General features: G+C 44.1%; 1 protein-coding gene across 1 annotated transcript in view; it reads right to left on the bottom strand.

Annotated features, from left to right (window-relative positions):
- ACACA (acetyl-CoA carboxylase alpha) overlaps nt 1-14,442 on the bottom strand; it is a 220,232-nt gene that overhangs the window by 23,190 nt on the left and 182,600 nt on the right. The window contains exons 48-49 of the mRNA XM_069971462.1: nt 9,379-9,475; nt 6,050-6,185 (exon numbers count right to left, since the gene is read on the bottom strand). Of these exons, the coding sequence (XP_069827563.1) occupies nt 6,050-6,185; nt 9,379-9,475 (233 nt within the window). The remainder of the gene's footprint in view (nt 1-6,049; nt 6,186-9,378; nt 9,476-14,442) is intronic.

The following is a 14,442-nucleotide window of genomic DNA, read 5'->3' as shown; positions in this document are numbered from 1 at the left end:
TCATTAAAATTTTGAATGCAAAATGGAGGAACTTTCTAAACGGTCCAGATTAAATGTGTCCGACCTGGTGTAAAGTCTGTGCAACTGCTTTACACAGATAAATGTCCTGTTCCTTCTGACAACATACTGCTCCCAGCGTTCTGCCCTACCTTCTCTCAACATTCTGCCCTACCACTCCCTTCTCTCTGTGCTCTGTCCTACCACTCCCTTCTCTCTGTGTTCTACCCTACCACTCCCTTCTCTCCGCTTTCTGCCCTACCACTCCCTTCTCTCTGTGTTCTACCCTACCACTCCCTTCTCTCCGCTTTCTGCCCTACCACTCCCTTCTCTCTGTGTTCTACCCTACCACTCCCTTCTCTCAGCTTTCTGCCCTACCACTCCCTTCTCTCAGCTTTCTGCCCTACCACTCCCTTCTCTCAGCTTTCTGCCCTACCACTCCCTTCTCTCAGCTTTCTGCCCTACCACTCCCTTCTCTCAGCTTTCTGCCCTACCACTCCCTTCTCTCAGCTTTCTGCGCTACCACTCCCTTCTCAGCTTTCTGCCCTACCACTTCCTTTTTTTAAGCGTTCTGCCCTACCACTCCCTTTTTTCAGCGTTCTGCCCTACCACTCCCTTCTCTCTGTGTTCTGCCCTACCACTCCCTTCTCTCTGTGTTCTGCCCTACCACTCCCTTCTCTCAGCTTTCTGCCCCACCACTCCCTTCTCTCTGTGTTCTGACCTACCACTCCCTTTTTTCAGCGTTCTGCCCTACCACTCCCTTCTCTCAGCTTTCTGCCCTACCACTCCCTTTTTTCAGCGTTCTGCCCTACCACTCCCTTTTTTCAGCGTTCTGCCCTACCACTCCCTTCTCTCTGTGTTCTGCCCTACCACTCCCTTCTCTCTGTGTTCTGCCCTACCACTCCCTTCTCTCAGCTTTCTGCCCCACCACTCCCTTCTCTCTGTGTTCTGACCTACCACTCCCTTTTTTCAGCGTTCTGCCCTACCACTCCCTTTTTTCAGCGTTCTGCCCTACCACTCCCTTCTCTCTGTGTTCTGCCCTACCACTCCCTTCTCTCTGTGTTCTGCCCTACCACTCCCTTCTCTCAGCGTTCTGCCCTACCACTCCCTTCTCTCAGCTTTCTGCCCTACCACTCCCTTTTTTCAGCGTTCTGCCCTACCACTCCCTTCTCTCTGTGTTCTGCCCTACCACTCCCTTCTCTCAGCTTTCTAACCTACCACTCCCTTCTCTCCGCTTTCTGCCCTACCACTCCCTTCTCTCAGCTTTCTAACCTACCATTCCCTTCTCTCCGCTTTCTGCCCTACCACTCCCTTCTCTCAGCTTTCTAACCTACCACTCTCTTCTCTCTGTGTTCTGCCCTACCACTCCCTTCTCTCAGCTTTCTAACCTACCACTCCCTTCTCTCCGCTTTCTGCCCTACCACTCCCTTCTCTCAGTGTTCTGACCTACCACTCCCTTCTCTCTGTGTTCTGCCCTACCACTCCCTTCTCTCAGCTTTCTAACCTACCACTCCCTTCTCTCCGCTTTCTGCCCTACCACTCCCTTCTCTCAGTGTTCTGACCTACCACTCCCTTCTCTCAGCTTTCTGCCCTACCACTCCCTTCTCTCAGTGTTCTGCCCTACCACTCCCTTCTCTCAGCTTTCTGCCCTACCACTCCCTTCTCTCAGCTTTCTGCCCTACCACTCCCTTCTCTCAGCTTTCTGCCCTACCACTCCCTTCTCTCAGTGTTCTGACCTACCATTCTCTTCTCTCAGCGTTCTGCCCTACCACTCCCTTCTCTCCCATGCTGTAAACAAGAGCCCATCTCCTAGATTTATACAACCTGTTACATGTAACCATGCAGCTAGGGCTGTCGCACATCTATTACTCAGGGAGATGGGCCTCTGATGGCACATTATTTTTTCATATCTCAAAAGTGAGCGTTCACCCAATGAGCGAGCGGTTTGGGCCGAGAATCTGCGAGTGTAATATGGCCTTAAAGGGGAACTATAAGCAGGTTAGACTGCTGCATCATCGGCCTGCTCCTTCTAATGATAATCAATGGAGGGGGTCGGCCAAATGACACAGCAGTGCTACTAACAGTGCACCGAAGTGAAGATTACTCCAACTAACAGAGTGGGACCGTCGCCAAGGAGGAAGGTAAAACACATACCTCCCTCCTTAGCATCCTGGGCGCTATTTAAGAGGATACTTCAGCACAATATAAAAAGTTTTAAAGTGCTGGAGTACCCCTTCAGAGATTCAAGAATCTGGATTATCACTTGTTTGGCTAAATCGTGATCGTATGTGTATGGTTCAGGTTACAGAGGGGTAAGCCCATCTCTTATGGAATTCTTTAACTCTTATAACAAATTAGACCTAGTGCGTTTATATGGTCAGCTATAGCCCATCATATTACCTAACTGTGCTGGATCTCCTGACCTGTTTTGCTGATCAGGAAAAAAAAAAAATGATAAAGCTGCATGCTTCTGGTGAAACTCATCTATACCTTGGGCTGTCACTGTGCTAACTGACCATTATCCCTTGTCCACATCTCTGCTCAATAAGTGTTGGCAATATTGCCATACTCAGCAGATGTGAGAAAGGTAGAAACAGAACTCTAATAAAAATCCTGGCCTGATAAGCTGAACAAGCCTCCAAGAGGCAAGTAAACTCGCGGAAGACAATGAGCCCCCAACAAGACACCATTATAATGCTACCAAAACCTCCAAAACGGCTCCAATGGCCGTCAGGGTCAGCTACATGCTTTTTTTTAATACAAGGAAAGTCCACTATATCTTCTGTGACGGAATCTAACATTTATTACTAGTATATCCATGCAGGAAAATGTCCACTAACAACCCCAAAGATTATGGAGAAATCACATACAAGTTGTTGGAAAAATTATCAGGCACTGGCGAGGGGTTTTGTGAATGCATACAGGGCTGTCATTGGAAGCTGAACAAAGAATTCTGCATGGCCCTTTTAGGGAATGATCTACTGTTTTAACAATGTTTTCATATTAAATTCTTTTTAAAGAATTTTTGGACTTTTTTTATTTTCCATTTTTCTATCTATATTTTAAAATAGTTCTGAGAGTTTTCATTCTCACCACTGGGGCTAGATTTCCTATTGCGTCTGTGGTGATAAGAGGAGGCTGCTGTAAAGTGATCTGTACAGCATTGCAGCGTCATGTGACACCAGTAGATAGAGGAGACAATAGCAGCTCCTTGTGGAATGACCTCTTCACAGAAGTCACAGAGCGATGCTCAATAATGTTTCACAGTCATCTCAAGGACTCTGAATCTGCCTATTGTCATCTATGTCCATGAGACGTGCTGTAAAGCATGTCACTAAATGCTGTTAAAATCAGCTCAGGAAAGATGGCCGCCCCCCATAAAAGTGAATAAAAAGTGAAATAAAAAAAAATTGTCAGAAAATAGAAACAGATTAGAATAAAACAACAAGCTTTAGTATCTGATTCTAATCAGTAACAGAAAATCTAGGTGACCCATTGCCTTGGCAGTGCAAGGCAGTGTAATATGGCCTTAAGAGGAAGAGCAGGATTTACCAAGTGGCTCAATAAACATGAAAGGATTTTATTGCTTCGCCTTTAAATAAACTGCACACAAAAACATACAAAAAGCTACAGCATTATAAATGATATGTTTGCTGTTCTTTTTTTTTTTATTGTTACTACTTTCTTATTGTTTTTCCTTTCATTAAATATTAGGATTTTTGGCATACTATTAAAGATCTGCCCGTGAGCAGCAGTGATGGGGTTAACTTTACATAAATTTACATCCTTTCAGACAAATCATGCAGAGTCTGGGGCCCTACTGCTAATTTCTAGTAAATTTCACGCTTGATGTCTTACTGTTGTGGGTCATTGCCGCTTCATCTAAATAAACGGCTTCCAAATAGTTATTTCATAAAAATATTCACTTGATTTTTATAATTTAATTTTACATTCTATGGAATAGCCTTCTGGCCACACACAACTCATCGGAGAAACTCCGAGCACAATCATATGTTTTTTGTTCCTTGCCTGAATTAGACCTCCCAGGCCGAGTAGTAAAGAGGTTTTTTTTTCTCTCTTCACTAATGTCAATTTTCAGCATAGCCGGAGCTTTCTTTAATCTTTTCCTACTCATTACACACAATTTTGGAGTAATTTTACCCACAGTGCAATTGGCTTCTCGTGGTGTGTTTGTGCGCTCTGAGAGGCGGTGTAATTGTTTATTTTGCCTTCCTGCATACCCTTCTAGCACTGAAACCAGAAACGCTCAGGAACACCCCAAAGGGCTTCCAAGACTGACAAGCGACGCTTAAACATGCTTCTGTACACAGGATAATGGCAACAAAGCCGGGTCCCGAAAACTAATGGAAAATCTTTAACAATTTGTTTTCTCTTTTAAATCAGGGAAGAAAACAATATCTTTCCCCAGGATTCCTTGTTTTGCACACTACAAGAAAAAATGTTTGTCAGGAAGATCACAGAACAAGAAAAACATAAGCCGAAACAACACAATAGAAAAGGCTGTAGGCATCTGAATATTGTGAAAGATTGTTTGCAGGATAGACTTTAGTCCGTTCACATTCCTGTGCATTATCTCCCCCCGAATTAATCTGGTCAATAGTTTGTTCCGATCACCAAGAAATTTAATCGTCACATTAAAGGAGAAGATCAGGGAAATAAAAAAATATTTAGTATGGGCAGAGGGTGGGAGAAACATAATAAAGAACCTATACTAACTAGTTCCCGTGCCTTTGCAGTGCAGCATCCCTGACGGGTTTCTCCATCTCCCCTCCTACTACGTCACATATGGGCTGATGGATGCCCCACTCAGCCAGCCAGTGACTGGGGTGGGACATCTCCAATCCTTTTCCGCCAAGTCATGATGTGAAGACAAGGAGAGAAGGTGACATCCGACAGGGTGCGGGAGCCTGGTGATGTGGCACCATTGGGGAGCAGGGAGCGGTACGTATAAGTTTTTATTATCTTCAAGTAGTAAGAAAATAGAGATCAGAAGAAAAAAAAGATTAGAGAGGGCACTGACCATTAAAAACTCCATCTCTCCCTGCTACTACTTTACAAATCAGCTAATGGATGTCCTGCTTAGCCAGTGACTGGGGTGGGAAATCTCCCACCCTTTTCCGCCAAGTCATGATGTGAAGAAAAGGAGAGAAGGTGACATCCAACAGGGTCCGGGAGACTGGTGATGTGGCACCATTGAGGAGCAGGGAGTGGTACGTATACGTTTTTATTATCTTATTATTATAGTAAGAAAATAGAGATCAGAAGAAAAAAAGAGAATGTAGAGGGCACTGACCATTAAAAACTTTAATCTTTATTCAAAATCTTCTTAAAAGCACCTTAGCAGGACGAGCTTGAGGAGAGACGCCAGATCCTTCAAATTACAGTCATCAATACTTTTTTCTTGACTCCTGACTGCACTGAACAGTGATAGTGGCGTAAACCTGACAGAGAGTGAATGGAACAGCTGCCAAGTCTGTGTACTGCCACACCATTCACTCAGGTAACAGGAGACCTCCATACTCAGAATCAGTCCCAGCAGTGGGAAAAGTGGTAATGTTTCATTTTTTTTTTTTAAAGGTATGGCTTCTTTATGTAGTCTACATTTTTTTTTAATTTTCTTTAAAAGGGGTACCTGCCAGCACAGCCATAGTATTGCCAGAGTATGCCGTAGTTATTAAGAATAAGAATCGATTTAGCAGCTGATCCATTAGCAGCCGCGCCTTCAATTGAAGCGGCCTTCAATTGATGAAGAAAATTTCAAAAACATTTTTTAAAAGGAAATAGCTTCCTCCCCCCCCAGTTTGGATGTATAGTAAAATGAAAGGAGTAATGAGAAAGTACAATTGACCCTGCAAAAAACAAGCCCTATAAGGCTCTGTATATAGAAAAATAAAAGTTATGGGTTTTAGAAGCAGATGAAGAAAAAAATTAAGACTCTAAAATTTAAAGTAAACCCAGACAACAAAACACATAATGCACAGATTTCCACTTACAGAATGATGTATAGAATCAAGAGCTTTAATATTATTACCTTTCATTCCACCAGAAAAACCCCTCCAGTTAGCAAACACCAAAAGTGGCAGTCCTTCTCTGTTGAAATCCTTTATTGTTTGAGCAGTCTTAAATGCAGAATCGGGAAACCACACCTGCCCTGCTTGTTGTATTATCTGTATAAAATAGCAAGACGTTTGTTAGTCTGTTACTGTATTAACTCTACAAACTAACCACAACAGGGCACAATCTACAATTCTACCATCACCATCCCATAATATGCTACAATACTGGGTGACAAAACTACTACACTCCCTCTGAAGTCCTCCATGGCTGCCAATACAGATCTATTACTACAGCCTGCCATATGTAGACTATACTAGTAGACCACCAATATGCAATACAATGAACTGTATAATCAGTCACATAGTAATGGACTATGGTGGGATTAACCCCTTAAGGACGGAGCCAATTTTTGTTTTTGCATTTTCGTTTTTTCCTCCTTGTGTTTAAAAGACCATAGCACTTGCATTTTTCCACCTAGAAACCCACATGAGCCCTTATTTTTTTGCATCACTAATTGTACTTTGCAATGACAGGCTGAATTTTTGCATAAAGTACACTACGAAACCAGGAAAAAATTCAATGGGTGGTGAAATTAAACAAAAAAACGCATTTCTTTTATTTGGGGGCTATTTGTTTTCACACCATTCGCCCTGGGGTAAAACTGACTTGTTATATATGTTCCTCAAGTCGTTACAATTACAACGATATACAACATGTATAACTTTTATATTTTCTGATGGCTTGTAAAAAATTCAAACCATTGTTAAATATATGTTCCTTAAAATCGCTCAATTTCCATACTTATAGCGCTTTTATCCTTTGGTCTATGGGGCTGTGTGAGGTGTCACTTTTTGCGCCATGATGTGTTCTTTCTATCGGTACCTTGATTGCGCATATACAACTTTTTGATCACTTTTTATTACATTTTTTCTAGATTTGACGCGACCAAAAATGCACAATTTTGGATTTTTTTGCGCTTACGCCATTTACCGTGCGAGATCAGGAATGTGATTAATTAATAGTTTGGGCGATTACGCACGCGGCACAAAAACATGTTTATTTATTTATTTACTTTTATTTAAAACATGGGAAAAGGAGGGTGATTCAAACTTTTATTAGGGGAGGGGGCTTTTTACTAATAAGAACACTTTTTCTTTTTTTTACACTTATACTAGAAGCCCCCCCTGGGGGACTTCTAGTATAAGTATACTGATCACTCATTGAGATCTTTGCTGTATACTTATACAGCAAAGATCAAGGAGATCTGCACTCGTTTGCTTTTGGCTGCTGCAGCCGAAAACAAACGAGTGCCGAGCCGGGATCAGCTCCATCTTGGTGGAGACCCCGGCCGGCACCAGACACTGAGATCGCTCGAGGAGCGATCTCCGCCACTAGACACCAAGGAAGAGCTGCAGAAGGTAATCGGATGCAGCTGTCAACTTTGACAGCTGCATCTGATTACCTGATCAGCAGGCACGTCGATCGGAAAGGGCATGCAAATAGCCGCGGTCCTGGGCTACACGCGGCACCCGGAATCGCGGCGGTTCAGAGTGGGGTTGCCGCTCGGTCCCGCTCTGAACACCTCTTGCGGACACGTAATGCAATGTGACTGTGACTGTGGAGATTCTGCTTTAAAGGCCTGGAGACATATGATTTGGGTCTATACTTTATTAAAGGGGTTATCCATCACTACAAAACATGTCCACTTTTCCCTCTCTCTTGTCTCCAGTTCAGGTGTGGTTTGTTCTTAAGCTCCATTTACTGCAATGGAACAGAGTTTGAAACCTCACCCAATCTGGAGACAAGAGAGGGGAAAAAGTGGCCATGTTTTTGTAGCGCTGGATAACCCCTTTAACTGGGTTAGACTCTTTCATGCTCATCCAAGGATCTTTCAATTGGCTAGAGGGACAGGACAGGGGCGTGCACTGGCCCCTTACTTTTTGCCTTGGTTGTGGGACTGATGGCATTAAGCATACAGGAAAAAATAATGCAAATTGGAAGGATTTGGTTGTTGGTTTAGGTAGATGATATTTTCATATCTGTACAGAACCCACAAGTTGAAGAGTTCAGCGATCTTTTAGGACTTGGCATTAACCAGGCCAAATCATCACTTCTATTGTTAGATCAGAAAAGAATCTCTGGCAGAAAATGAGAAAGTCACCCCTGAGGAGGTCCTCTTTAGGACGGAACGCATGGGGCAGTCTTCTCCCCACTCAACCCGGAGGGCAGTAACTATGGTGTATTATTTAGTGAAGTCATTACAATATGGTTCTGACCTTCTAAATAAATAGAGAGGTTATATTCCTTGTGTTTGATTCTCAGTGTGCACTATAAACTTATAACTTGTAATTTAGAGCAGAGAGTCAACATGACAGCACTCTGAGATGTATCCATAACATATAGGGGACAAGTAAGAGATCAAGGGGGGGGTGTCTGACCTCCATACCCCCAGCGATTTCCATACCTGCCTCCTTTGTTTTGAATATAGTTGCGGCTCTTGTCATTCTCTATAAAGCCGCCAAAGACAGCAGAGTACAGCACTCTGCTCCTTCCGCCGGCTCCATGGAGAATGAATAGAGCTGCGGGTCACATACTGTACCTGCAGCTCTATTTAAAACAAAGGAGCAAGGGACCAATCTGGAGATTGGAGGGGGTGCGGAGGTCCTGTGGATAGGGGAAAAGTTTGTTTTACGTTGGAATACCCCTTTACAGTCTATAGAAAATTGTTAGTTTGTAAAAAATATTTTTTTTACAGTGTGTGCACAGATGGCATTTTCTCCATAGACTTTTAATAAGCACATTATTACATTTGAAATTCAGCTGCATTTTATACTTATTTACTGTCGTATTTTACAAGTCTACTGATTGAATCTCCACTGCACTGTAATGAAGCAGCTGCGCGGTGCTGTCACTACAGTGCTGCTGAGATTAAAACCGTTTCCCCAAGCTTCACCAAGCAAACACGGAACATGTGAATCCAGCCTTACTTGTCCCCTATCTCCAGATCGGCCCCCAGCTCAGAAGTATGGCATGTGACCCATGGCTCTATTCATTCTCAATGGAGCCACTGGAGAGAGCAGAGTGCAGCTTTCATCTCTTTCTGGTGGCTCCATAGAGAATGAATAAAGCTGCAGGTCACATGCCGATCCATGGCTGTATTTAAAACAAAGGAGCTGGGGGGCGACCTGCAGATCGCCAGTGGGTCAGAGAGGTTGGACATAATCTCATACACATTAATCATTGCCTAATGAAGAAATCATGGGCTTCAGGTGGCTTTTGTTCTCAACAAAATTGTAAACCAACCTTTGCTTCGGAGTCCAGATTAGCAGGATCAGCGGGTATGCTCAATTCCACGCTTCTTGTTTCTACTGCGACAACTCCTACAGGTATCCCTCCCAGTCTACATTGCAAAAATGAAACAGAAAATTGGACTGGGAAATGCCAAGAAAGATTTACCTTGTGGTTCCCTATCATAGAATGATGCAGTACAGTATCAGATAAAGAACTAGAAATTCTGTTTGACATGGGTGTAAACCTGGCCATTAAGGATCCTGTACTATTTAACCAACAATCAGACACATCATCAGGTTAGCAATTACCCAAGTGATAACATAAGCTGGTGTAATAGCTGTAAGGTGTCTGAGAACTCAAGAATCTGGAGAACGAGGTCTGAGGTCAGTTTTAAAGTCTGAAGTCTGGACAATGAGGTCTGAGGTCTTGAGAATCTGGAGAATGAGGTCTGAAGTCTGGAGATTGAGGTCTAAAGTCTGAAGAATGAGGTCTGCTGACAGCTGTAAGGTCTGATGTCTGCAGAATTTGAAGGTGAAGCCTACACCTTAAAGTCTTTGCCAAATTCCTTAAAACACTTTTGATGGTTACCGAGGGTGGGAGGGGGGTGTCTGACTGTTCAGACTAGTTGTTCTACCAATGGTTATTGCTAAAAAGTGATAGAAAGGTGTGGAGCTTAAGATGTTGGGTAAATTCAGTAGAGTGGAGTTGCAGTTGGAAGAAGTCAACATTGTGATCAGGGCAAGATGGAGAAGGAAAACAGACAGATTCAAAGAAGACATAAGACATAACCCTTGTGTCGCATATACTCCCCCAGCGTACATACGATCAAAGCCTGTAAAAAAATATATTTTTAACAAAAAATGTGGTTCTTTGCAAAAAATGTGATCTAGTAGAATGTACCCAAAGAGATGGACCCTATACTAACTAACTGCCTCTCTACAAGTCTACAAATTAGGATCAACTAAATCCTGTGAAAAACACTTACAGGAGCTGGGTGGAGTGCATGGCTAAAAGGAGGTAGCCATTCCTCCACGTGACACAAAAAGAAAACAAATAGCCAGCACTACCCTCCAGCACTTGTTCACACTATGCCGTTTGCACGCTGCTGTGGCTAACAAACAGACAAAATTAGTCAATTGTTGAAGCAAACTGCAAGTGTGAGGACTCCAACTTTCTTTGGGGTCACCTTAATGTGTTGCGTTGGTACATTCTATTTGATTAAACGGTATGCTAAGAACCTCATCTTTTATTAAAAAAAATAATAATCATTTAGTACAGGTTTTTATTGTGTGTATGCTGGGGGGAGAATATACGGTGAGTCCTGACACTTGTAGTTTGCTGCAGACCTTTCTATTTTTGTATGTGATTGTCCGGATCGTATTGTTTGTATGATCATCCGGATGTGTTCAGACCCCCACTGATCGGAATAACAAGCAGGAAAGGAAGCGCTGCAGTGGGTCTACTCCCACTCTATGTTAGCAAAAAAAAATAAATCTGGCTAAGTCTATGGAGCGCTGCAGAGTGTTCCTCTTCCTGCTCGTTCTCTCGATTGGTACAGGTCTGAACACTCATACCTGGACTGATCAAAACTTCTGACATGGAAAATGTTTTTACAAAGGACAGGTACACTTTAAGACTTTTTTTAAAATCATACATAAAAAATTCTTCCCGTGAAAACATTTATTCTTTTTCTTATTTGTAGGGGTGTTATGCTGCAAAATGAAATATATTCCTTATATACTCTGGCAATGCTGCTTCTACTGGGGTAAAGGTGGGGGCTGCTGCTTCTACTACTGGGGTAAGGGCGGAAACTGCTGCTTCTACTACTGGGGTAAGGGAGGGGGCTGCTGCTTCTACAAATGGGGTAAGGGTGGGGGCTGCTGCTTCTACTACTGGGGTAAGGGTGGGGGCTGCTGCTTCTACTACTGGGGTAAGGGTGGGGGCTGCTGTTTCTACTACTGGGGTAAGGGTGGGGGCTGCCGCTTCTACTACTGGGGTAAGGGTGGGGGCTGCTGTTTCTACTACTGGGGTAAGGGTGGGGGCTGCCGCTTCTACTACTGGGGTAAGGGTGGGGGCTGCCGCTTCTACTACTGGGGTAAGGGTGGGGGCTGCCGCTTCTACTACTGGGGTAAGGGTGGGGGCTGCCGCTTCTACTACTGGGGTAAGGGTGGGGGCTGCCGCTTCTACTACTGGGGTAAGGGTGGGGACTGCCGCTTCTACTACTGGGGTAAGGGTGGGGGGCTGCCGATTCTACTACTGGGGTAAGGGTGGGGGCTGCCGCTTCTACTACTGGGGTAAGGGTGGGGGCTGCCACTTCTACTACTGGGGTAAGGGTGGGGGCTGCCGCTTCTACTACTGGGGTAAGGGTGGGGGCTGCCGCTTCTACTACTGGGGTAAGGGTGGGGGCTGCCGCTTCTACTACTGGGGTAAGGGTGGGGGCTGCCGCTTCTACTACTGGGGTAAGGGTGGGGGCTGCCGCTTCTACTACTGGGGTAAGGGTGGGGACTGCCGCTTCTACTACTGGGGTAAGGGTGGGGGGCTGCCGATTCTACTACTGGGGTAAGGGTGGGGGCTGCCGCTTCTACTACTGGGGTAAGGGTGGGGGCTGCCACTTCTACTACTGGGGTAAGGGTGGGGGCCACCGCTTCTACTACTGGGGTAAGGGTGGGGGCTGCCGCTTCTACTACTGGGGTAAGGGTGGGGGCTGCCGCTTCTACTACTGGGGAGCTTTGTTCTTGCTGCCTATAATACTACAGAAGACACTGTCTATGTATAACAGAATACTACTACAGAAGACACTATGTATAATAGAATACAACTACAGAAAAGAATGGGGAACATACTGCTGCTACCGCTACTAGGAGAATGGGCAGAGTACACTGGAAATAGAAGAGGGAAAACTCTGCAGCTTTAATAAATGGGGGGGGGGGGGGGGGGGGGGGGGAGAGGCACAGCTGTAGGGGTCACAGGTGATGCTTTAAAAAAAGGTGGCTGTCTGACTTATTCGCCAATACATAAAGGTTTTCTTAAAATCCCCATTTAGATCCAATATGAGCTGGGGAGGAAAAGTGTGTAATAAATGTGCAACAATTAGGTTGTGTGACTTCTCAGTATCCTCACACCATGTCCTTTCGAACTACAAGCTTCTAGATAGAGATGAGCGAACCGGGTTCGGGTTCGAGTCAATCTGAACCCGAACGTTCGGCATTTGATTAGCGGTGGCTGCAGAACTTTGATAAAGCTGTAAGGTTGTCTGGAAAGCATGGATACAGCCAATGACTATATCCATGTTTTCCACATTACCTTAGGGCTTTATCCAAGTTCAGCAGCCACCGCTAATCAAATGCCGAACGTTCGGGTTCGGATGGACTCGAGCATGCTCAAGGTTCGCTCATCTCTACTCCTAGACCTTATATTTGTATATACCTGAGATGAGAGATCGCTGTACTAGACCAATAGGTTAGAAATTTTAGAGGAAAGAGATAAGATAGCGTTGCCTACACATACACAGGAATACGGCAAGTGGCAGCACCATCGCAATGATACTCTTTTTTTTTTTTTTTTTGCTCCCTATTTGTATTCCTTTTCACTTTACACAAAGCCATTTTCTTCTTATAGTTATTTCTATGCCTGCCTCTCAGATGGAGCAACCGGCCTATTTTGATTGCTCCGCTGAGAAGGGAATGCGAGACAGGGAATGATAGAGAAATAAAAAGTGCCTTCATATTTCCTTGTGCACAGACCATACATTTAGGAGAGAAGACGATGCTCACATAGTGATGTATGCAGAGAGTGTAAAACACCAGTGACTCATGAGAAGCAGAGGCTGCGAAGTGAAATAATTCCCTCATGTACTCTCTCTGAGTAATAGTCTATTTATTCTGCCTCTAGACTTGGGTTACATTTTTATTAAACTTTTTTTTTTTCCTATTTAAATGTTCGTAATGAATTTAATGGAAATGAAAGGTTTGAATGATGTGATTTAACACATCTATACCTGGACCTTCATATCTACCTTTTAGGGTGCTCTCTCTTACACACACTTTTTGTCTGGCATTTAAAAAAAACTAACAAAAAACGTCAATGCGGCACATGGCATTTTTTTCATGCATTTTCGTCTTTTCTGGCAATCTGTCTGGCATTTTTGACTTTATGTGTGAATGGTCTTGTTTGTGGTGTAGGTGTTTTTGTGTGCTGAACTTTTTTTAATTTCTCTGCCATCACATGACCTACCTGCTGGACAACAAAAGGTGACAAAAAAGGTCAGAAAAAAAATGCCATACGCACAGCAATAGCGTTTTTGAGACAACCAGAACAATCCCATTAAAGTGTATGGGAGAAAAAAACACCACAGTTCGCAGAAAAAAAATGCCACACTCTTAGCATGCTTTGTTTTGGAAAGACTGAAAAGCTCCAAAAGAACCCCCCCCCCCCCCCCAAAAAAAAAAAAAAAAAAAATACCAAAAATCCTGTGTGCAGGGCTGATCATAAACTTCAGCTAACACCTGCCTGCTGGTGTTTTTGTAAAAGCCATTTTTATTGGCGGTTTTCTGAGATTTTTTTAGGCAGTGTGAAGCCAGCTGTAGAAAGTCAGGAGGAGAAATGTGTTTTGTTCCTCAGTCTCCCCTGCACCTCTTCTGTAACGTTCATTTGAAGCAGATCTGAGTAAATCTTGCAGGTAATTTAGGGAATAATGTTCAAAGAAAGCAAAAAAGGTTTTCATTATTTTATGATATGGTTTTGGGAAAACTATACAATTAATATCATATCATATCAGTCTTCTAAGGATTGGGCCGTCAATCTGACAGCTTACTCTGTTGGTAGCATTGTGTGAAAACAGGTCAATTCAGTGGCGTAGCTCCCAGGGTCGCAGCGGTCGCCACTGCGACCCGGCCCGCTACGAGGGGGGGCCCGCGAGGGCCCCCCCTTGCCACTGCACTGCTCACCCCTTAAATTACTCTTGTGACCGCAAACATTGATTTGCTTGCGGTCACAAGAGCGTGCTCGTCCGGGCCCCCAGCTGATGCGCGGCTGCCGGGGGTGTCCCGTCCTATCCCCGGCAGCGCGGCGCATCAG

The sequence above is a fragment of the Dendropsophus ebraccatus genome, chromosome 5 (assembly GCF_027789765.1).
Source record: "Dendropsophus ebraccatus isolate aDenEbr1 chromosome 5, aDenEbr1.pat, whole genome shotgun sequence".
NCBI lineage: Eukaryota > Metazoa > Chordata > Amphibia > Anura > Hylidae > Dendropsophus > Dendropsophus ebraccatus.
Note: the sequence above shows the minus strand (reverse complement) of the source record. Positions and strands in the feature narration are given on the sequence as shown.